Source organism: Heloderma suspectum, chromosome 5 (genome assembly GCF_057233095.1).
Source record: "Heloderma suspectum isolate Gila_16-S chromosome 5, 16-S_ref, whole genome shotgun sequence".
In the NCBI taxonomy this organism is placed as follows: domain Eukaryota; kingdom Metazoa; phylum Chordata; class Lepidosauria; order Squamata; family Helodermatidae; genus Heloderma; species Heloderma suspectum.
In genome coordinates, this window is record NC_139462.1 from 101411263 (window position 1) to 101435927 (window position 24665).

Here is a 24665-nt window from a genome sequence, read left to right on the forward strand (position 1 = left end):
ACAGGCATAATGCACAACCACTTGCACAAACATAACTTCAGTTGGATTTTTCTCTTGCACATAGTTCAGAACCTAGTTTCTGCTAGCGCAACATCATTTGCACTAATGGAATGACACAACTGGATACTACCCTGTGCTCTGAATTCTACTCCTGTATGAGATTAAGGGTCCAATCCTAAACACACTTGCTTGAGAGTAAGCCCCCTTGTGCTCAATGCCACTTACGTCTAGGTGACTATGCTTAGGGTTGCACTGTAAGACTGCAGTCATGTACCTGGAAGAAAGTCTCACTGGATTTGTCTAGTATGATTTCTCTTTCTCTAGATTTGTCTTGGCATTCTCTATAAGGTATGGGGTTGCAGCCATGCAGTCTGATCCAATACATATTTACTCAGAAGTAACACCCACTAGGGATTGGGCTGCATGGCTGCAAGCCCCATATATACTTAAGTATATTTAAGCCCACATAGAACAACTATGTTCTATGTGAGCTTGAGATGAAGAGGAGAAAGGGTTAGACCCCCCTCTCCCAACACCGTGGATTTGACCCTAAATGCCCACACTCTGGGACAATTTTTTACAAACAGAAAATTATAATGAGATCTCCAACAGATTGTATAGTTTGGTTCCTAATTGGGAGTAAGCCTAATTGAATTTAGTGGGACTTATTTCTGAACAAATATGCCTGTGCTCAAACTCAAAGACTAAGTATTAATAGCAGGGCTTAAAAAAAGAGAGAAAAAAAAAAGGTCTTCTTCTTGCAGTTAAAGTTAGAGTGCTTCACTTCTGTCAAGAAGCATCTTAACAATGAAGAATCGTTGGAAAGGTAAGATAAAATTTCAATAATCCAATTGAAATGGGCCATGACTTTGGAATTGCCTCCCCAAAGGACCTGCTGGGCGGCATCATTTCAAAATCATAGAAAGCACCTCTAATAATCTTTTTTAAATTCTACCAGGATTTCTATGCCATGACTGCTTCTGTTGCTAGATTTGGATTGTAGAGGGGGGAGTAAACTGAAAGAGTTTTAATTATAAGTTCTGATTTGGTAAACCTGCTAGAGAAACTCTTCTGGCTGGGAAGGCAAGTTAGATTTTATGATTATGATTTATTTCACCAATAATTCCTGCCTCTTTGAAAAACAAGATACCTGAAGATAAATAGTTTTTAGTAAACCTTGCATCAGGCAACTTTAAATGCAACAATTTCAAACGGTTCCCTTGTATATCCGTGCACTGTTGGAGGAAAACCATTACAGCACCAATGATAGGAAAGACAAGATAAAATAATGCTGCCCTTTTTACCTGTGCCTACGATTATAGGCTTGAAAAGTTCTTACTGAAAGGTCTTGGCATTTCCTGAGAGTATTCAAGGATGTTAGCCAAATAGAACTTGAATGCTTGGTAGTTTACAGATGACAGTAAAGCCAGAAGTTTTGTCTGGCTTTAGATAGTTTATCTAATTCCATGAACAACTGAATTTAAAATGTCCTTCCTCACTGTACACCTCCAAAACTGCTACTACTGTCACTGGTTTCAATCAACAAGACAACAGAATAGAAAAGGCAGTTTTGAAACTGCAGTCCATCTGAACGACACAGAAACAAATGGAAGTTTGCAGCTGCAGTGAAAAATGACAATCCTACAAAGTTTATATAGAAGACCATTTCAGTGGTAATGTAGATGCTATTTCTTGAAGTGTCAGGCACAAACCTATTAACCTAGCAGATGTCCAAAGTACTCTTTGCAAAATTGGGAAGGGCAGTTTTGTTTTTCTTAAAAGTGGTTACTTCATTTGTGCCAAAGATTAAAACCCTGCTGGTGCCTATGGGAGTTCTGTTATTTCCTAATTGAAGCTGCAGCAAAGATAGCTTTCCGTGGCAGCACCACCGATCATGAATTGCAAAGAGACAAAGTGCATACCAATACACAAAAGCTCTTTTCACCCCCATAACATTGAGTTTCAAGCTTAGTTTGTTACAACAAATCTATCCAGAGCAAGCGGGGTGGGGGGAATACTACAAAATTTAAATACTTACATTTTTCAGCTTCCTGCTACGGTCAAGATTCCTGGATGCATGGCGCACACAAGAAGAAAGGAGAGAGAAATATCAGAAAGCAGAAGCTCTTTCCAAGAGCTTGTATTATGCAGTAGGTCACATGTTTCCCCTAACAAAAGCCTGCAGGATGTGTCTGCTGGTTAGAAACACATGAAGGCAACTGGGAAGATGGAGAGCAATAACTCATTCATTTTACAACATGAAACCATGTTCCCAGCGTTATTACAATCAACAGAGATATTATTTTAGCTACAAAATAATAACAATAGGTGAGCAACTATTCCTCTTAGGAACTAAACCAGTGCAAAAACAAATGCAGAAAGAGGGGCACGCTGTCCCCAGCCTCAGCATTATCTTGCTAGATGTATGAACTTTTGCCAATGACTATGATTACTTTGGTATGATTGACAAAGCGATCATGGCAAAGGTGGATTGAACAAGAGGCTGTGCTGAACTGGAATTTGTTTGCAGATCTGACACAATTTCAGCCTAAGGCCTTAATCATGACTTAGGTGGGCTTTCTGACCTGCTGATGGCAATTATCTTACATGAAATGTCATGGAAAATGAACCCACAATGGGTGGGTATACCTGAACCGATCTGGAGGTGTGTACACACACACACCCCTTCACTCTACAGGGCTGGCTCTCTCATGAGGCAGGGTGAGACCCTTGCCTCAGGCAGCGAGTAAGGGGGAGTGGTAGATTGAGGCTGGGGCCATCACTGGGCTGTCTGCCTGCATGTTTCCCCAGCTGGCTGGCCGCCTGCATGCCTGCCCTGGAGCACTGCCGCTTCCAGCTACAGCAAAGTGTCCAGCAGGGACTGATGCTTTACGGAATGCCCACCTTGCCCATGCCTTGCTCTGAGGAAGGGCTCCTTTCTCAGAGTGTCGCGTTGTGGACAAGGTGACACCGAACAGCCAGCACCACCACTTTGCTGTGACAGCAGCAAATACTGTTTAAACAGTATTTGCTGCCGTCGCAGCAAGGCAGTGCCACAGGTGGTCTCTGGGGCCACCTCACCCTTAGTGACTCATTCTGAGGAAGGGGTGTGTGAGGGGCCCTTCCTCAGAGCAAGGCACTGATGGGCAAGATTACCCATGCTGCTGCCACCGACACAGTGGGCAGAAACGAATGAATGAATGAATGAATGAATGATGCAAGGCCCAGAGGGTGGGGCGGGGAGTGGCGGTGGCGGTGGCAGCAGCACATCCTCCCACCTTGGGTGGCACAATATCTTGTACTGACCCTGTATTCATGCATAACTGATAAAATGGGCTCTGGCCTACAGTAGCTTCTTCCACACAACATGTGTTCGTCTTTAAAGTGCCACAAGAGATCTTGTTGTTTGTGCAGTACCAGTCTAGAGACTAAAATTGTGAGCGGGGAAGCCCCTGGTGCAAATCTTACCTCAGCCATGAACTCAGCAGGTGCCTTCAGGCTACCCACAATCTTAGTCTCCCGTTTACAGTATGGGGCTAATACTGACCTACCTTTCAGGGCTATTTAGATAAAGACAGAGAACGTATTTCAAGGGCAATTACCATTTTACTAAAGCATTATATAAATGCTAAGTATTATTATCTTCATACAACGTCTATATTCTCTTTATACATTTGAGGTGGTCATGTTTAGAGGTCTTTCTGTCTCCCTTTTAATCTACTTCTCCCCTCATTTCTTCTTCCATATTGCAACCGTGGTTGTGCTCCGTTCCAAGCACTCCAGCTGCGATCCAACACACAGTTGCACATGCCTCAGCCCAGGGGCTTCAATGGGACTTAGTGTGCAACTGGGCCCAGCATTGGAGCATTATATGTAGAAGCCAGAAGTTCACAGATTTGGGCCCTAAGTCAGGAATGTTAGCATTAGGCAGGAGACTACTGTTCTTTGACAGCTCATTATCCAGGGAACAGCTGAGTTAAGATTTTGTGGGAAATCACAGCTAGTCATAAGGAACCTAAGATAATGAAAAATGTCAATGTACCTTCCTCTAGCAGCCAATTTGACTTGATTTTGGCATACATTTGACTCTGCAGGATCCCCTGAGCTAAGTCTAGATAAACAAGACCGCGTGTGACCCAGTACATAACAGCATTTATACTGCTGAGTGAAATCTGCAATGGATGGGGGACACATTTCTGAACTCTGAATGAGCAAATAAAGGGCAGTCACTGGGGAGACAGAGAAACAAATAAAATCTCAAGGCTCTTAGCCATGTTGGTTTCACAAATCAAAACGTGTTTGGAATTCAGGGACCTGTAAGGAAAGCTGGGGAGAATGGCCTATTCACTCCAGATCCACTGATGGTCTAAGGCGATACCTGCAGAGTTTGGATATGCTGGGGCTGAAATAAGGGACTGTTGCTAGAACCCAGGGTCCAGAAAAGACTAGGGCTTTTGGTTCTTGGGAGGATGATCAGGGAACTCATGCAGGATTTTCTGGCAAGGGCAATGCCAGGGCTAAGCAAGTATCAGGGACAGCCATACGAAAATCCAAATGGGGCTGTGTTGCAAATGCCTGTTCCTTTCTGCACATAAGAGGGCTCAGAGGAGCAGTCACAGTCCTAGAAAGTGCCAAATTGTTGCCAAATAGCATCAGGTTGCCAAATTGCACAGTCCCTGAGAGGTAGGATCAAGGCAGAGGGAAGTGGAGTGGGCTGAGGCAGGAACTATATAAGGTCTGCCCAGGAGAGTGGCAAACTCCAAGGCTGAGTTCTTCAGTCAAGTCACTTAGGACCTCGTCTCCAAGAGCTGAGCCAGCAAATGGATCAGTGTAGAAACAAATCCATCAATACTGGGGATTTTGCAGTACTTGACCCAATTCCCATCTACTACTCAGGACTGAGGTTACTTCTACCAAGATTCAGGCCTCTCTCTTCTGCCTCCCCAGTGTTTTTCGACCTCTCACAGCAGCCTCTTACTCACACTTCCCAGAACTAGGCCCTAGGTTGTCTGAGTGTACCCAGAGATTAATGGACTCCACAGCTAATACTCGCTGGATATTTAGAGAATGATCTAAAAGTGGCTGATACAGTTTCACATCTGTGATGCTAAACAGGTCTGGGCCTGGCCAGAACTTTCTTGGAATGGCATGTGGACATCTCAGAGCAACTTTGAGAGTGGAAGGTACAGATACCACAAATAAAATCAATGCTATTTATTCTCACTACTTTGGGACTGCAATGTTGCTCTGTGTTATGAGTGAGAGATAGATACTCTGCCTGATCTCATTCTGTCTCATGCACACGCAGACACAGTGTCTACCATTTTCATCACAAGTTAAACAGACTGATCTGTTTGTTTAATCACAGGGCCATCGGCTTTTGAGGATCCTTTAATGAGTATTATAAACCATCTTGAAAGACCCTTTAATCTGTAACAAGGTACTTGATTTTTCTGCCTACTTAAAAGCATGGGTAGGATAAATATGAATAAGTGCTATAAACTTAAGCTTTAAAAAAAAAAACACAGCCCAATGTTTTCATCTTAATACTACCCTAGCATTTGTTTTCAAAGCATTGGGTTATATTTTAAATCAGGACTGGGATTTAGACCTTTCAGTGCCCCAGGCAAAATATTAAAACTACAGTACATATTTCGCACAGAATTCTGGTGCTCTTAAGCCTGGCAGCCCTCTTGACCTATCTCAATGTGACTTTTTGAGGCCCCATGTGAGGAGGTCCTCCTTCAGCACAGACATGCCTTACTGGTGCTATCACCAAGTCAAGTTTCCTTCTGCCCCTCTCTGGAAGCCCTGGACCCAGGGACTTGATGATGGGGTTCTATCACCATGCAAGCATCAGTCCCAGGCCAGCCCCGTTTGGCTTGGTTATCCCATCCTAAAGCTTCTGAGTTCCCTTATTTGTTGCACACATCTTCTGATAATATCAAGCACTCAATCTATCTTTGACCATTCCCTCAATTTCTGAACAGAAGCTGCATGTGCTCCAAGGCAGGCTGGGGGGGGGGGGATTTCTGGGGCCCTCTTTAGTGATTAAATCAGCTCAACTTCTACTGCTGCAGCCAGTGTCCATGGTACAGTTCTAATATCATTTATAAACAACAAAAACAAACATTAAACTACATAAAGGTGTCCCCAACCAGTCGTGTCCGACTCTAGGGTGCAGTGCTCATCCCCGTTTCTAAGCCGAAGAGCCAGTGCTGTCCGAAGACGCTTCCGTGGTCATGTGGCCGGCATGACTGAACACCGAGGTGCACGGAACGCTGTTACCTTTCCTGCCGAGGCGGTACCTATTTATCTACTTGCAATTTCTTGCTTTCGAACTGCTAGGTTGGCAGGAGCTGGGACTGAAGACGGGAGCTCACTCCGTCACGCAGCACTCAGGTCTCGAACTGCTGACCTGCCGACCTTCCAGTCTGCAGTTCAGCGTCTTAACCACTAAGCCACCAAGGCCCCCTATTAAACTACATAGATACTGATAAATAGGGCATAAAACATAGAATACACAATTCCCAAGTCAATTGGTAACAGAAGAATTTTTTAACCCTTGCCAACATCATTCTGTCACATTTTTTCCTAAAACTGAATCTGAAAGGTACAACCCACTTTTAATGTTATTCCATATGGAATATGTCCAAATATATTTCATCCGAATACAAATATCAGCTTTGGAACAGCAATTTCTATTAAACTCTTCCTCCCAGGCTTGCTGAGATTCTAATAATTATCAGACCCACCTCCAGAAGATGCTATTTGCATTCTTTGAAATGTGCATCTTACATGCAAAGACACATTTAACATCCTGTCTAGTTGCCCCCTCCCTCTTTCGCTTTGCTCTTTTTCTCTCTCCTTCTCTTAAAGAAATTAAACTAAAAGCGAAAATAGTCATGGTGTATCTGGGACAATCTATCTGCCTTGAAGTTTAGCCATGACCTACCTCTAGCACCATTAGAAGGCTAATAGACTAGCATAAAGAAAGCCAACAACTTGTAATTCTACCATCTTTCCCACACAGCAAAAGATTTCTTACAAATATACTGCAGACATGCATATTGGTATAATTGCAGAAATGCAGGTGGCATTTTACTTACTTGACTGTTGCTCTGCTTGAGGTGTCTTGCAGATCTCCTGGGTCAAAAAGCTGAGATTCTTTAAGCCCCAGTTCCTTGCAGCCTCTTAAGAACAAGGCAATGTTGTCCTGAAATAAAGCAAACAAATTTGATCCCTCCTTGGTTATCACTGCAGATTATCTCCATTCACCCTCCTCTTTCCCTTGCTAACCTAAATGATCTGGATCGCTTCCAGTTTACTTAATCTTCCAAATCTGGAACCAACATGTAGCTTTGTTATGTAATAAAATCAACATGTGAAAGGTTTGAGATATGAACTGTGATGCATCATTTCCATCAATCACTGAAAGGGTTCACAAGTTCTTGTCGTTCAAGAGAGAGAAAGAAAGAGAGAGAGAAGTTTATCTAAAAAACACATGAACTGTGACATACACCCATAAAACTATGTGGTGGTAAGTGAGAAACCAAAGATCAAGATTCTCATCACCAATAAACAAGCAAAGACCCATTCAGTCCTTTACACAATGTTATTGTTAACCCTGAAAATTGGGCCAAACCAGGGTAATTACAGGTCAAAGGCACAGCAATGATATTTGTTTCACATGTTCTTTCTTATACCATATTCTTTTTTTAAAAAAAAATTATTGAAATACTTTATGATTCAAGCAACTGAAATGTCGCAACTGGCCAATGATAACAATGACTTGTCAAGCATATTGCAGGAGTTTCAAGTCACACATGTGGTTTGCTTGTTTGGTTTTAATACTCCCTGACACTGAACACGCTGTTGAAAAGTAAGTCTCACTGCTTTCAGTGGCACTTACTTACACATGGGAGTTGCTATCTAGCAAACCACAAACATACAGGGTCTGCACAATTAGCAATGGAACAGAAAGGAGTCAGGTGCACGCAAAGCTCTGTAGTTCTGTCAGGTCCCATAGTGCACAAAAGGACCAACAAATAAACAACAACAAAAAGGACATGATGGTTTATGTCCTTATAAAGACACAAACTGGGAGCAGTGTACACAAGAGCCCTGGTGGTTCAAACCAAAGGCCTATCGAGTCCATCATCCTGTTTCCCACCATGACCAATCAGATACCTATGGGAAGTCCACCACAGCCCTCTCGCCAGAGGCATACCTGCTCTGGGGGAAGCACAGAGCTCCAATGGTTAGCTGCCACTGATAGTCTTCTCCTCCATGAATTTGTCTGGGAATCAGGCATTGGCTTCCAACCCAACTGTACCATGGCTGGCCAGGGTGGGGATTCCAAGTGCCTCAAGCCACTAGGCTGACATTTCTAGGCAGAACCCTTCTAGCCAGGTATGGCAGGGAACCAGGAACATATTTTTTCAGACTCATGATTAACTATTTGACCACTGCACAGATGCGTACATCTTCAGTCACTTCCCAGCCACTTCCCTAGTCCAGAGCCTAACCACCCCACTAAGAGCGCAATCCTATGCAAGTTTAGACAGGAAAAAACTGGCTGGGGCATGCTGGGAGTTGTAGGCCTTTTTTTTACCTAAACATGGATAAGATTGCACCGTAAGGGAAAGGTAACATTGGACACAGCCACACCTACAAAGGTCTTTTAAAAATACTATTATGTGAAGTGAAGAGACTGGAGGAAATTTCCCCAACAACCTTTGAGTCTGGAGATGGTGGAGGAAGAGAAGCAAGCACTGGGAATACAACAGAGGGCTCCACTAATATTAATCTATGTGGGTTAGACCATTTCACCACAGATCATTTTCATGTGGCTCAGCCATGACTTCACAGTGTGACTTAGCTTCATGATCTCTGTAATAATGTGAAGCAGTAATGATCAGTTGAATGGTTCAACTTTTATGGTCTCCATGCATAAATCAGAGCAGGGTTGCTTGTGACTGTACACCACTTCTGATGCCAAACCATTTCAACTTGGAGTGCAAAATGCATCTATCTCCAAGCCAATTGCCTTGATAAATCTTACCCTCCCATCTGCAATATGGTAATAATAATACTGTCATCCTTTGCAAGGTTGCTGTACGCATTTCTGAGTTTGGTTTCAGATTCTGGGTTAGATTCAAATACTGAGCTAGAAGAAGCCCAGTCGAGACGGAGTGTGATGGAGGAAATTCCTCAAGACTCCAGAAGTCAGGGATGAATCTTCCCAGGAGCTTGTTGAACAGGAGGCCCAGGTTCGGAGACCATCTTCCCCTTCCTCCTCATGGGAACTCAGCCTTTGTCGGAGGGGGAGAGAGCACCAGAATTGACATATCCCAGAGTCCGCCACAGGGTTAAGCGGGTGGAGTTGAGAGGCAGTAAGTGGCAGTCCACTGGACTGGCTGCATGTCAGAAGTTGGGTCCAGAGGACCCTCCCTGAAGAAGGAGTCCAGTAAAAGCCTATTAGCTTTTAGTTACTAAAGCCAGCCTTTAACTCTTTACACACTTTAACAATTTACCATCGCTCTGTATGCATTGAGATCTGTTAAAGATTCATTGCAGGGGAGCGAAATTTATTTCTTACTTCTGAGTAAACATGCACAGAAGGGAGGTTTGCTCTGGTTTTCTTTCCCTGTAGCTGGGCTCAGCCAATCGCGGGTCCCTGCTGCTAAAAGCAGCACTAGTTAGTGCTAAATGCCGGCAAAGCCCTGACAAATGCACAATTGGTTTATAAAAAAATAAATAAATTGGGGGGCCCTAAAGAGAGGTCACCTAGGTATGCAGGGTGGCTGATGTAGTGAAGAAGATAAAAAGCAACTGCAATGACTGGCGAAGTGAAGTGAGGAGAAATAAATACTAGAACTCCGGAGTGCCTGGCTGCAAAGTGGCGGAAACCTTGGGGAAATACAGACAAGGGAAACACACCTTGACACACCCCTGGGCAGGGCTATCATGCCAAAGCAGGTGTGGAGAATAGAAGCACACAGCACTAGAAGCATAGAGGACCCGAATTAAAGGGGAAAAAACAGAGTATAAGTAGTCTCAGAAAATATGGATTTTCCACCGCAAAGCCTGGGATGGCTTCAGTTTTGCCACAACGTCATCTGCCGCCAACGACCTCCAAATGCTCCCAATTCGCAGCAAATTGTCCATGAGAACAACCCCCCCTGACTCTGGTATCAGCATACATATATATATGCCAAATATTATTTCTCCTGTCCTTTGCAGGAGAGCATTTCAAGAGTTAATAGCACAGCTGTATTAATCAACTGGAACTTGGTTAGACAGGTGAACAGATTTGGCTTTGTTACCTTTATATCCTTCAAGCTGCAGGAACATGAGCATCCAGAGCAACAACTGCTTTCTGGAAAAAGTCTGGAGGCAGGCATGAAATTACCGAAATTCTTGGTTCTTTGTGGTGTTTGATCTGTGCAAGTCATCACTTGCTGATGCAGGGGGCGGGCAAGAACCTGAACTGAGCCGACACTTCTTTGGGACTTATGTTTCCACTGCCTTCTGCTGCTCCCCCATGATTTCCTCATTAACCTATGAATTTGTGGCCAGCATGACGTAGTGGTTGGAGTGTTCGCCTAGCAGTAGAGAGACCTGGGTTTAATTTCCCACTCAGCCATAAAGTTCACTAGGTGAGCTATGACCCTACCAGGACAGTGCCTTGTGACAATTATTCATGCTCTAGTAACCTCCCGACTGGATTACTGCAATGTGTTATATGTGGGGCTGCCTTTGAAAATAGTCGAGAAACTTCAGCTAGTCCAAAATAGATTGTTAATGGGAACTAGCCAATATAACACATTATGCTAGTACTTTGCCATTGGTAGTAGCCGTAAATCCTTTTACAGGCCCAGTTAAGAGTGCTGGTTTAAAAAGCCCTAAATGGCTTGAGGACAGGTTACCTGAAAGATTATCTCTTCCTACATTTACATATCTGGATCCGAAGAACCTTCTCCACATGACCATATCAAATGAGGTAAAGTGGGTGGCTACAAGTGAAAGGATATTTTCAATGATGGCGCCATGTCTGTGGAATGCTCTCCCTGAAAGGCTCACCTGATGCCTTCATTATGGCTTTTTCAGCATCAGGACTTTTTTTATTCTCCCAGACATGTTAAGAACTGTTTTTAGGGCTTTTAGATCTTTGTGTCATCACCAACCATCAGTAGTAATAGAATTTGACTTAACAGAATGATACAAGATAAGTTTGTGATATTTTAGTTTTAACCCACATTCTCTTTAATGTAAGCAATCTATTTAACGTAAGGATAGAAAGAGAACTGGGGGAAGACAAACGTTAGCTCTTCTTCAAGTCTCATCTACCTTTTTGTGAAGCCAGGGACTTATTACTGAGGAAAACTATTCCTCATCCTAAACTCTTCTATTCCTTTTCGACCTCATTGTTTTGTACTTCTACAGTTTCGCAAGAGTTGCAGTCTTTATTATTTCAGTGTGCAGTGATCAGTTCACTAATTGCTATGGCATTTGGCATGCCAACATCAGCACACACACACACAGGGTTTGCAGTCACTGCCAGTCTCACTACAAATATTCTTGCCTGAAATTTTAGAGAGCTCCATATTCACTGAATTCAGCCCACAGTCCAGAAGGCAGAGGAGAAGGGAAGCCAAAAGCGAAGAGGAACGATTCGTTCTTCCAGAAAGGAAACTTTATTCATCTCCCCCCTCCACACACCACAATACATGTGGTATTCCGGATGACATCTACATTAATTCCAATTGAAGAAAAAAAATCCACAACCTTTTAGTTACATTTGCATCCCACCCTTCATCCAAGGAACTCTATACATGGGTTACTTCAGTTTTCTCCTCACACCCACTCTGTCTGACACACAAGGGTACCCTGTACATTTTGTAGCTTCAAAGGCAGAGTTTCCTGTTCAAGTCCGACATGCTGTTACTACACCACAGTCACACTGTCTCAAGTGATACTGTAAGGATTTTCTTGGGCCTTGTAATTTACATTTGAGTACAATATGGGGCGGGGGTTAAAGCTAATGGGCAATAGGGCAAGTAAAGGAGTAAGATCTACTATATTAAAAGCATGCTAGATGCTGATAAGAGACCACTAAAAAGTAAGGGGTCATAGAAAAGAACACTTTGTGGTTTGGGATTCCCCTGTCTGGAAATAAACAGAAGAAAAAAGGAGCTATTGACCACATAAAAGGAGAACTTAGACCTGTTTTACAGTAAACAAGAGGTAGGAGGAAATATTTAGGAAATATGTCATGAGATGTGATGTATGGGATGACATGGACCAATAGTTGTAAAGGTTTTGGAGTATGTATTAGAGGGGAGGACACTTTGAGAGGGTATATAATGGGGTACATGGAAAAGATCTGGATCTTCTTTCCTTACTCTGGGCTGAGCCTGCTACACTGTGGTCTATGTTATAGGCCATGGTTGAAGCCAGGGTTCGGAGTGGTAGAGAGTCCCTTCACTCTTCATGGTAAAGGAGCACTTTGTGAGTATGTCTTACTTTTGCTTTGTTGCTGCATGGAAGGTTTGTGTGCTTGTTAAACTTTGCTTTATCTTTCTTTAATAAATGCATTTAGATTATGTCGTTGTTTTAATCCTTATTCATAGAATTTAAGTAAATCTGGGTGAATGTGAACACTCTGGTCTCAGTCCCCAAAGGAACCTCACCTACCACATCAGGGCCAAACTGAGGTTGTTTAAAGTAGGTGTGCCTAGGTGCCCAATACCAGGGACCCTGAAATTTTAGCCTCCAGTTTTTCCCTTACAATACGGAAATCATGTCCTCCCTTTGATGTAATATGTATGGTTCCTCCAACTTCCCCAAGTAGCCTACAGTGCATTTACAAGCCTGGCTTCCTATTCATAAGAGCATTCTTCTAAGATATTTCCATATGAAATTTGTTTCCTGCATATGTTGGGGGCGCAGGGAGAGAGTGCTACTGTCTGTTGGTACTTTCTTACAACCAGATTAGAGTGGTCTGGTTTAGATAATTTGTTGTTCAAAACCAACCTAATAAGTGAATGAAAAGTAGATACAGGTTTAATTATTTACAACAGTACTGTCCTGCAGGTTGGGAAGAAAGCTAGGCTAGTTTCTGTGTACCCAGTAGCTTTTTTTTAATCTGTGGGGGGCGGGGGGAATCACTGAAACATGTGGCACTATTTAGAAACCCAGAACCATCACACTGGTCCTCCTGACCAAACGTAATCATTCTTCCAAGATGGGGAACAAGTGAGTGGAAAGCACTCACACAGTTGTTCTCCACCTCCGGGGGTAGCTTCCAAACATTGTCACAGTGGGTGAGATGACGGCACCGGTAAGCAGTTCCCAGGATCTCCAGCTGTGGTCTGGTCCTGAGCAAGAGGTGAGGGGGAAGCCAGACCACTGGACAGGAGGTTGGTCCAGCCCCAGAGAGTTACAGGGCAATCCAGGAAGGCATGGTCTTGAGAAACTGAAGTCAAGCATGCCATGGCAGTCCAAAAATAGGTGTGGTTGAATAGCAGGGTTGTGAGGTGAAGCTGAGGTAGCCTGGGGGAGCTCCTAGACTCATCACTGTCTATGTAGGCACAAGTGGCTTTCCCAAGTGGCCTCCTTCTAACTTTGGTTGGTACTTCAGCCACAGCTGTTCCAGGACAGGGATAGCCTGGCCTCAGTGATCCATGCACTGGTAATGTCCAGACCGGATGATGGCAATGTGCTTTACATGGGGTTGCCTGTGAGGCTGGCACCGAAGCTGCAGCTAGTGCAAAGTGCCACGGCTAGGCTGCTGAATGGGACAGTCTACCTGGAACATATTACACCAGTTCTGAAACAGTTGCACTGGTTGCCGATAAACTGCAGAGCCAAATTCAAGGTGCCTATGCTGACATGTAAGCCCTACATGGCTTAGGACTTGGATACCTGATGGAGTGCCTACTGCCTTCTGTACCTGCCTGAATATTAAGATCAGTGGGGATGCCCGCTTGCGGTGCCACGTTTGCTTAGAGTTTGATATGCGGCAAGCCAAGAGGGGGCGTTCTCGATACAGGCCCCCCCAGTTGTGGAACTCTTTCTCCCACCATATATAGGCAGCTTCAAGTCTTACAAGCATTCAGCACTAGCTAAAGACCTATTTGTGTTTTTTTTGTTTTGTTATTTATTTATTTCATTTCATTTCATTTCTATACCACCCAATAGTCGAAGCTCTCTGTACCCAGGCTTTTGACTGAATTTTCCTGCTTGCTCTTTTCTTGCATTGTGTGAACTGTTTTTTATCTGTTATCTGTTCTCCCCTGTTCAATTATGGGGGTTTGGGGTTAATGCTGGATTATTTTACTGTGCTTTATTGCTTGTACCCCACACTGGGATTATTTTATAGTGAAAAGCGAGTGAGAACTTTCTTAAACACACACACACACACACACACACAGAGTGGAGCAGTCCAAGGGTAGGCAGGATTCCAGGAGCATAGGTGAGGACCCTCGATCTTTAAGGCCTTCCAGTTCTCCAGCACAAAATCAAGTTTTCATGGACAGTCCATGAGCAGATCAATCTCCATCTACGGCAACAAGCCAGGCTCCTAGCCTTCCTCTGTACAGTCACTCTTGACTGCTTCCACTGCCAGACCATGGCTTAGGCCTGCTTCTGTATCCGTTTCCAGCACTGTTGTATTTTTTCTGAACTGCCCAAAGGGCTGTGGTTATTGGATGATATAGAAATTCAATTAATCAATCAAGGTATCAGCTGTGGTCCAGGGGTCAGTCAGGGCAGGAACAAGAAGCAGGATGGCACAGAGCTAAAGACCTGTGCGGTTCAAACAGCCAACAAACCTCAACTGGGAGCTTATGTAGCCTGGTCTCCCAGACTCTGCCCAGGCCCAGATGAAACTGGTTAGTCCAGCCTTCCCTGTTCCCTACTCCCAAGGAGAGTGCTTACGCTTGAGGATCCCAGTCCTGCTGGGCATGGAGACACACATTCTGTCAACAGGTGGCTGCCTGCACCTGTTCCTTCTAATGCCAGTGTTCCCTGGGGCTGGGAGCTAGGCTGATTTCCCCCATTCCTCCCATTCTGCAAGGCAACAGCTGCAGGTGAGGCAGGGACCCCATCCACAGGTCCCTCCAGGTCCTCTGCTGCAGACGAGCCTGGCGTAGCTGCTGCTGAGATGCTGGAAGTGTCTGGGGTAGTGCTGGTGCCAGGGGGGCCTACAGAGTCTTCTGACACTGTGACATCAGGGTCTTCATCTGAGGAGGAGCTTGGGTCTGGTGAGGCATAACACCTGTGGCCACAGTCATGTATAAAGGAGCGGATGGGGAACTTAGAACATCAGAGACAAGGCAATGAACCCAAGCAGCCGAATAACATGGAATTCTCTTCCCCATTTTTAATACTACAGTTGTAAAGTCCCCAAAAGAAACAGACATTTCAACATGAGAATGAACACATGAAATACTTGAAAGCAAACTGCATCGCCAGCTGGCAAGCCTAACAAAGCCTCTTGTAAACATGGGGCTGCTATTAATGCTACTATAGCCATCCATTTTTCTTCCTCGTCTCATGCTTTCTTCCCCCCTGTCAAATCAATCAACGTTATCTTTCATTTAAAGCCAATAAACTGGAACCATTGGCCATCACCAGTGTCCTCCTCAGCAATGAGAACGCTGACATGAGGAGGGCTACCATGCCAGAGAACCACGAAGTCAGATGGCAAGCACAGCTCACCTTCAAGAGTATCCACTGTCCACAGACTGTAGCTGGATCTCAAAAGCAGCAAGTCCTGCACGTGAGGGCCAAAGGCCCAGCAGTAGACATCACGCCCATCCCAAATCTGTATTCCCAAAAGGCAAGCAACAAAATAGCTACAGCTGCCAAAAGAAGTTCATTCCTACTCAAGTTCATGACCTCTCAAAGCGAAGAGCAACAAATTCCTTTCCTCTTTTAAAATTAAACATCTACTTCTTACGTGGCCAAAGGATATGTTTCTATAATCTCTAATAATCTCAGTTTGTTTGACTAAACCAAACAAAAAATGTGCTGTTGTGGGATACCCAGAATTTAAATGTTTTCCATTCATGGCTTTGCAGTTTCTTGTGCCAGCGTTATATAAAACAAAAACTAAGGAAAGCCTTTCAATAAACAACTTCAGGGTCTTGTTCAGCAACATTTTAAAAAAAATTACATTAGGTGGAAATGTAGACATGTTACAACCTAAATAAGCTATTTAAGTTTTGAATTTAACTGGTTCATTCTTAAATTTGTTTAAAATCTATTTATGTTTTTATAAAGCTATTATACTGATACAGAATTGTATGTTTTATATCATAAAGCACCTTGGGAAGACTGCAGTCTTGAAAGGCTAAGAAATGCTTTAATAAAATACAATAAAAACAACTACTATCCAAAGATCAGTTCAAAGTGTTTTATAGCAAAGAAACTAGATTTTGGTCAGTGCTCATTAATATGTTGGATATGCTGCATTTTGTACAAATATATACAATGGACAGAAACAAATCTGATCATGCCCACAAACAGTGCATTCTGCTTTCAGACCCAGTTACTTGTACCCACAGGGAAGGCCTACTTTTGAACTCAGATCCATTAAACCAAATGGGTCAGTATTTTCCACTATAAATTGCAAGCACAGGGGCCTGATATGGATTGGGATCACAGTGGAGATGGAATGGTTAAAGCCCCCTATTGCCCATACTAGGGTCCCTTCCATTTACATTAGAGTAAAAACAATAATAAGAGAAGAGAAGAGAGGAGAGGAGACTCTAAACTGGGTTCAGTCAGATTTGCCATGAGCTCCCCTGTGCTCAAGTCATGGCAAAGGCAAGCCTCTTCCACTCTGGAGTCCCAGGGATGGACAGGTACACATCAGAAACTGTTTCAGTGAGCTACTCTTAGGATCCTGACAGGTATTTTGAGAGCAATCCTATGGCCCTGTCAGGGTGGACACTGAGCCAATAGAATCCCAGAGTAGTTCTGATTCTGAGGAAGAGCAGTCGCTCCTGGGAGGGGAGCGTGTTCATCCTTCCCAGGGCCAACAGCTGGCAGAGATTCCTCCCACTGGCATTCCTAGCATAGACAGCAGTCCCAGGAGTGAGAGAGCGCGGGAAGAAGACTTGCTGGATGCGCGACACTGACGCAGGGAGCGGCGCCAAATGGAGGGCATGGAAAGGAGGCATAGTGCCCGGTTGGCGTGCAAACAACGGTTGCGCCCAGAGGATCCAAGGGAAAAGGGGAGGGACTCTCCCTAGCCCATAAGTTCAGGGTCTGCCAGTGATTCTCCTTCAAACGGGGACCAACTGTTCCCACTTAGGGCATAGGTACTCTGCTGCTCATAGCTAGTTGTTGTAGCCAGTAGAGTTGTTAAGTTGTAAAAGAGGAATAAAGCTTTGAAAAGAATCCCTTTGTCTGTGTCTGGACTTGGCTACTGGATTAGACTGAAAGAGGCCGCCAAGGAGCCCTTGACAGGCCCTTAGACAGAGTCTGGGGGACCATTGGTTAGTTCAGATTCCTGGATCCGAGGTTGGAGACAGTGATCTGACCTCTGAGCCAGGAATCCAAGCTCCCTGCCCCTCCCCCTCCTCTTCACAGCAGGCGCGGAGAGAACCATGCCCGCGAAGAGGGAAAGGAGACATGCTGGTGGGCGGGGAGGGGACTAGCAGGCCAGCTTACACCGTATCCTCAGGCTTCCCCAGCCTACTTCCCTCCCACCGCTCCTCCCATTCTGCATTGGATGACTGTAAGGCTTCAAGGCTTATATTCCTATACGATTATGCCCTTAGTTAGCTAATTAGTTAGCTAATTAGTTAGCTATTATGCCCTTAGTTAGCTAATATGTTTTATTTTTAAAAGCAACTGATTCTTTCGTAATTTTTCTCTGCTTGTTTCTTTAATAAATATACTGGATTTAGTTCTTTGCCTAGTCTGAAGGATGGCTTCACGTATGCCCTGGACTGCTTGGCAAACACGCTGACCTGGTTTTAAGGAATTTAAAAGAAGCTCTGGAAAAGAAGCCTATCCTTCTCCATATATAACTGCCAATAAGCCTGGATTCCCACATATTCTTATTATAAGTTATGAAGTATTAAATATTAAATCAGAGTTATTAATTAATAAGGTGGCCACACTACCTCTGAGGAATATAAACAAAGGGTGACTTGCAGCCGATCCTACCTCACAAGGTTAGAGATGCAGACATAACCGGTTTGTTACACGAGGGTATAGAAACAGGAGTTCTGCTGAATTCTTCTCACTATGTATTCTGCTATGGGAAAAAATTCTCTCTACACACACACTTACACAAATCATTCCCAAATATGTCCCAATATTTTTGGTTAAGCCTTTAATCTAACTGCAATTTTAAATTCGACACAACAAGGATTATATCTTCCTATGCGCCTTCTAAAACCACCAGCATAATATGTAAAAAAAGAAAAAAAATACAACTGAATGGTGATTTATGACTTATCAAGATTTTAAAAATATTTTTTGTACTGCAGATTTGCTTACACAAGTCTTTTCCTGTGGAACAAAGAACACACGTTTTTACTGTCACCCCCTATTTTTGTTTTTGTCTTTTCAAGGAAAACATTCCAAGGCATTATGATCTTCTCCCGAGAAGCCTCAGCTAAACAGTTCCTAAAAACCATGTCAAAATCTAGATCTTTGTAAGATCGTCAATCCAGGTCGTAAGTCTAAAGCAAGAATTAAATAACAGGGAGACTACTCAAGAGATTGTGGAATGGCATTCATGAAAAATTAAGTGCTTAATTTATGATTAGATAAAAACTATGGACAAACGAGCATTTGAGGCCAACCGGAACAAAACCACCAATTCAAACTGATCCAGCCTTACTGGCAGGAGAGAGCAGAAAGCACATACAATGGTGACCAAGAAGGTGGCAAGAGCTACACCCACTACTAGATAAACCACACTTGGGTTTACATTACAACATTATCAAGGTATTACAACGAACAAATAATGATCAGAGATAAGTTAATAGCTGAAGCTGTATTTTTAAGAAATAGATTTGTGCTTTTGGATCTCACAGGATGTACTTCAACAAAATCAGAGCAAAATTTGAAAAACAAAACAAGTCAAGTCCTTACATATCCACTCAGTGCTAGCATATTATCTGCATAGGACAAAGTAGACAAGAAGGGTCAGATAGAAGCACCAATAAAACATTATGGAGCCCAATTAAAACATTTAACTCCACATTCATTCCTAAACTGGGAGCTGATCTACACATTTGGAATAAGCAAGGCTGTTGGCATAGTTCCACTTCAGATTACAGGAGGGAAGGGGGGGGGAAGAGAACTGCAGATTTAAAAGCTCCCCAATGTAAAAATAAATAAATAAAATAATCCCTCCATTTCAGTTCTGGGGCTCCTTCACACTGAACTTTTATCCTGCGATTGAGATTGCTCCTTCATGGAAGTTTGCGGGCTCTTTACATGATGCCATGATCATTCAAGGCGTTTCCTGCACTAAATGCCCTTTGTTCCGTTTTTAAATAGATCACAGATAATGAGCTATCAAATCACCCTGTTGTGTTCCGCTTCAGTTTCCTCCATGAAAAGAGTCAACGCAGCAAGAGGAGGAGATCAATGAAAGATAATGGAGGACTCCAATATGGGGAGAAGGAGGGGGAAGGGGGTGGGGGGAAAGGAAGCACATGAAAAAAGGGAGTTGTTGTGATCCTGCATTTAAAACAGAAGCAGAAAGCCGTGTTTGAAATGCAGGATATTAGGCTGGCGTAGAGATGCCCCTAGTCTAATCTCTCCTGCCTTTCTAGTCTTCTATGCACAAAGAGTACTGGAGTGTACCACATGATTATTCTGAATATGCTGCTGATTAGCCTTAGGGCCAGTGGACACTTTATTCTCATCGTCATGGGGAGACCCCCTATCAGAGTGGAAAGCAGAAGACACAATTCTAGGCATAATAGAGAAGGCAAGCAGCTACAGTCTACTAGGCTGTACCTCAAGCCAAGCAGCAGTTAAGTTGACACTTGAGAATTTTGTTTGGTCCACGTTTTTAAGCGAACCAACCCACTTCACAATGCCTGAACTAATACATGGATCCGAACAGCTGTCCTTCGGATTGCACACTTCTCCAAATTTTGCTATGCAATTCTCAGCTCAAAAAATCCATACAAAAATTTGTATTTTAGGGGTAAATGAATACAAAATTCGTATTTTAGGAAAATATATTTGGTTTTCAAGTGTTACTTAAAGAAAAACATTCAGACTGATGTGGAATTTAAACAGAATGGACTTATGACAGAACACATGCAAAACTTGACACAGGCGAGAAATACACTGATCTGAATAGACAGTAAGTTGTTACTGTGAAAGCAAGCTTCTCAGCCTGAAAACCCAAGACAGATCCTGAAAGTTTAATAAGACAAAGTGAAATACCACTGGTCCCACCTGTCACGTAACAAGCCACTGAGTTAGCAAGTGTTCAGCCTGAGCAAGGCAAATGGCAGGGTCTGACATCTCCTGGTCAGCTGCATCAGTGAAGCTCAAGAACAGCAGATAACAGGATTAAGGCATCAACAGCTCTCTCTTCTGGAAGAACAGGACCATGTCTCCATGACAATGGAAGGTGAAGTGAATGGAGGAGTACCGGATTTTTTAAAAGGAATCAGCTTTGCTGCGCTTTGGTCCTTGCAGGGCTCCACAAGCAAAGGCTTCACGCCTGTAAAAATCACTTCACAGAACATACTTCCTGGTGGGGGTTGGAGTGAGTGTTATTTGACTGGCAGGGGCTGCTCAACCAATAAGAGAGGCTTCTCCCCCACTCTCCCCCGCTTTCTCCTTTCCCCTGAAGCTCCAGATGCACCTGCATTTCAGGAGTAAGCCTCATTGAACATAATGGAAGTTACTTCTGAGCAGACACACATATGCTTATGCTGGGAAAGAGGGGGGGGGAAACAGGGATGGGACACCAGCCCCCTTTCTAACTGCAGGATCTCTATAATGAAGGTGTGAAGTAGTTACTTCCTAAGGCAATAAACCAAGCCATGGAGTAAAGCACTTGGCTTCAGGGAATCAGTGCTTTAAACTCTGTATTCAATTTAGGGGGATCTCTGTAAATTCCAATGTGGGCATTCAGGCGACAAGCCTCATTCAGCACGGTGGGAGTCAATTCTGAGTAGAGAGACATATGTTTGTGCTGCGGAAGGGTGGGGAACACAGGGATGGAAAACCAGCTCTCTTTCTAACCGCAGGATCTATATAACGAAGGTGTGAAGCCTTGTAATCAGCCCCAAGCCTCCTAACCTATTGGTGCGCTGGATTGCTTTAACAGAGGGGTGAAATAGTTGTTTCCAATGTGTGCATTTGGGGGAAAGCATCATTGGGCACAATGGGAGTAACATCTGAACAGACACTAATTGGTCTGTGCTGGGAAACACAGGACGGGAGACAGGAAACAGCCCGTGACTGGGGTCACGGTGAAAGGCACACCCCTGGGTAGGGCTGACAAACCCGAGGTGAATGCAGGGGTTGGGGCACACAACAACTATACCACAGAGAAGCCAACTTAAGGAAAAAAATCAGACTTTAAGCAGTCTCAGGAAATCCGGTTTTTCCCTGATCAGCTCCGAGGTGGCTGCTGGATGTCCACGACATCACGTATCCCTACTGACCTCAACATGCTGCTGGCTCGGAGTAAATCACTGGTGGAGACACCTCCCATTACACTGGAGTAGAGATGATGGAGCCAGAGTTCTTGATCGAAGATCAGTGCCTCTTGCACAAGTGCTCCATGCCACAGGGTTTGCTGCTAGCACATGAAGAGTCTCCACACTGCTGAGGGATATTCCTGAGAGCCACTGGCATATGCTTTAAAACTCTCCAAGCATTGTCAACAATCCATGGGCTAGACGTCTGCAGCTGAGAAAGAACGTTTATGGTGGCCACCCCATGCCAAACATAATGTATGGACTGGCTCTTAAGACTACTTGGAGAAGCAGCAAAAATATATAACCCATTTAATCACTGGTAACCTAAGAACAAAGGCAGAACTTGGAATATTTCAAGATGTGCATTTCACAATACTGTTAGTGCTTCGGCAACAGCAGCTACCATCAGATGTTTTTCTTCATTAAGCTCTTCCTGTGACCCTTCAGGAGGCCTGAGTGCCAAAATGATCAGGATAAATCAGTGAGTTGTTTTGCCTTCAACTAAGTGTTTATCACTTGTTCTGCTCAGCTCTTTCTTATAGTCTGTTTACCCAAACCAAAAGCTCTTATTATCTAAACAAAATTCTCCAATATTTGAATTCTCTCCCAATATTTAAGCTAGTCACATTTGCATAATAAGGCTCAGATACAAAGAAGAAACATGAGAGTGCAGGAGAGAACCACACATACCCCGGCCATTGTAGATTATCCCCTTGTCAAAGAGATCAGCTGTTCTGTAAACTGAAAAGTGACTTGGCTCTTCCACAGTGGGAATTGCTATAATGAAAATGGCCAGCAAAGCTCTGGATCTCTTTCTGTCATGCACACATATCTCTTTGTTGGATTTTGGCCTGTACATTCAGGGTACAGTCCTATGCATGTTTAAACAGAAAAAAAGTCCCACAACCCCCAGCTAGCTGGGGAATGCTGTGTGTTGCAGGAGTTTTTTCTGTCTAATGATGTGTCAGGATTGCACCCTTAACAAATTAATACAAGAAAGTGCCAGTGTTTTTGTTCCATTCCTATGTAACAAATACTTACATAAACACTATAGAGAAAAACTAGCAAAATGATACCAAATTGCCAGAATCATCCTGATTTGCCAAAACTTTAAGTACTTCCACAAGCCCTACACTGTTATCCAGTGGTGTGTCCACACAGTTATTATACTAATCGTTGCTCATTTCAGTATGTGAGCATTAATTCCTGACCGGTGTTTCCCAAGTCTCATAGACATGGCAATTATTTGCCCCTCTCTAGGGCCCATCAAAGTATGGGTGTTTGAGCCCATTTACTTTTCCCAGGTGACACAACATACAGAGTAGCAATCAATTCTTAGTATTAATTTTGTTTATATTCATATTGTATCCAGTGAGATGGCTGAGCCACCTTGGCTGAAGCACATGAGTAACACTGTCTTTGCTTTAGTATCATGTCCAATAGCTACTCTTCAATTAGCGATGGGGATAGTGATCATGCCAATGAGTGTGAGAACAGGTAGGGGGATTGGCGTGTGGCTTCTGGTATGGAAAGATGGATGGATTTCATTTTTATACCATTCTTCAGTCGAAAAGGATCCCAGAGTGTCTTACATTCAATCAATAAACACAACACAGACCTTCTCTGCAAACTTACAGTCTAAAGCAGGGGTGGGAAACCTCTTCCAGCCTCAGGGCTAAATTCAATATCAGAGAAGCCTCGGGGGCCACATTCCAGTGGTGGGGAAAGCCAAAAGCAAAAGGGGTGGGGCCAAAACACCAAAATTACCAATGTATTTTAGCTTAAAGTGCTTACTTCCAGTTACTAAATGCCTAAGGAGAGGTATTTCAGCCTTTTGGATTGGGAAGAAAACATGCAAAACCTGGAAAACCACCAACTGATTGGTGGTCAGAGAAAGGGATACAACCAGGAAAAGGGATGTGGCTGGCTGTGGAACCGCAGAGGGCCAGATTGGGACCCCAGGAAGGCCAGATTTGGCCCATAGGACTAAGGTTACCCACCCCTAAAGAGACACGATCACAAAGACAAACCGTTGCTGTGGGTTTTTCCCCTCTGTAATTTCGATGGAGGAGCAGCACTGGTGGAATTGTCCCTAGGGTAAGGGAGTAGGCAGACCAGGCTGCTCACTTTCCCTCTTTAAGCTTTTTATGGTATCTCATCCACCTGAATTAGGAATGTAGTTCAGGAGAGACGGTGGAGACACAGTTAAGGAGGCTTACAAATGAGAAACGTTGGATAGGCAATGCAACTTCTAGTTCCTTCTCTTTGTCTTAGTTCACCTTTTTAATTCATGTTTCATATATACACAGATACTGTCTTCCCACAGAAATCATGTATTTGTTGGCACATAAAAATTTGGATGAAGAATAACATTAACTGCTAATAGTCAAATCTTATGAAAAGATTCACACATTAACAGCCTGTGAAGAAATAAAAACACTGCCTGCTGTCGGGGGGATATAAACCTACAAGAAATTCTGGCATTTTTACTCCTTGTAACTTTGCAAGGTTATTTTCTGTGCTCTTATCCATTAACAAAAAACTATTGGGACAGAGAAGTAAAATTTGCTTTGAGGAGCTATTCTGACAAGGCTCCTTTTCTGCTCAAAACAGCTGCTGTCAGATGACTCAATGATTCCCCTCTTCTCTCATTTGTTTCTATAAACGCAGTCCTAAGCAACAGAGTGAAAGACACTGGCCACAATCCAGCACTAGGTTAGTTAAATCAATGGGATTTAAGTATGCATAACCATATGTCAGACTGCAGGCATTTTATTTTCTCAGCACAGGGCAGTATATTCAGAGCAGTGTGTGCTCCAGGCTTCACATGATCTATACATAGAAAACCCAAATTCCACCACCATATGCAAATTGGGCCTATCTGTGTGCATCTACTTAGTTTGCACTTATTCTGCTTCCAAGAGTCAGGGGCTTTTGTTTTTATATTTTTAAACCCAC

General features: G+C 43.6%; 1 protein-coding gene across 1 annotated transcript in view; it reads right to left on the reverse strand.

The window, feature by feature from the left end:
• Nucleotides 1-24665, reverse strand: part of LIMCH1 (LIM and calponin homology domains 1) — a 273734-nt gene that overhangs the window by 102189 nt on the left and 146880 nt on the right. Inside the window, 2 exon segments of the mRNA XM_084859780.1 lie at nt 2039-2069; nt 7110-7216. Of these exon segments, the coding sequence (XP_084715906.1) occupies nt 2039-2069; nt 7110-7216 (138 nt within the window).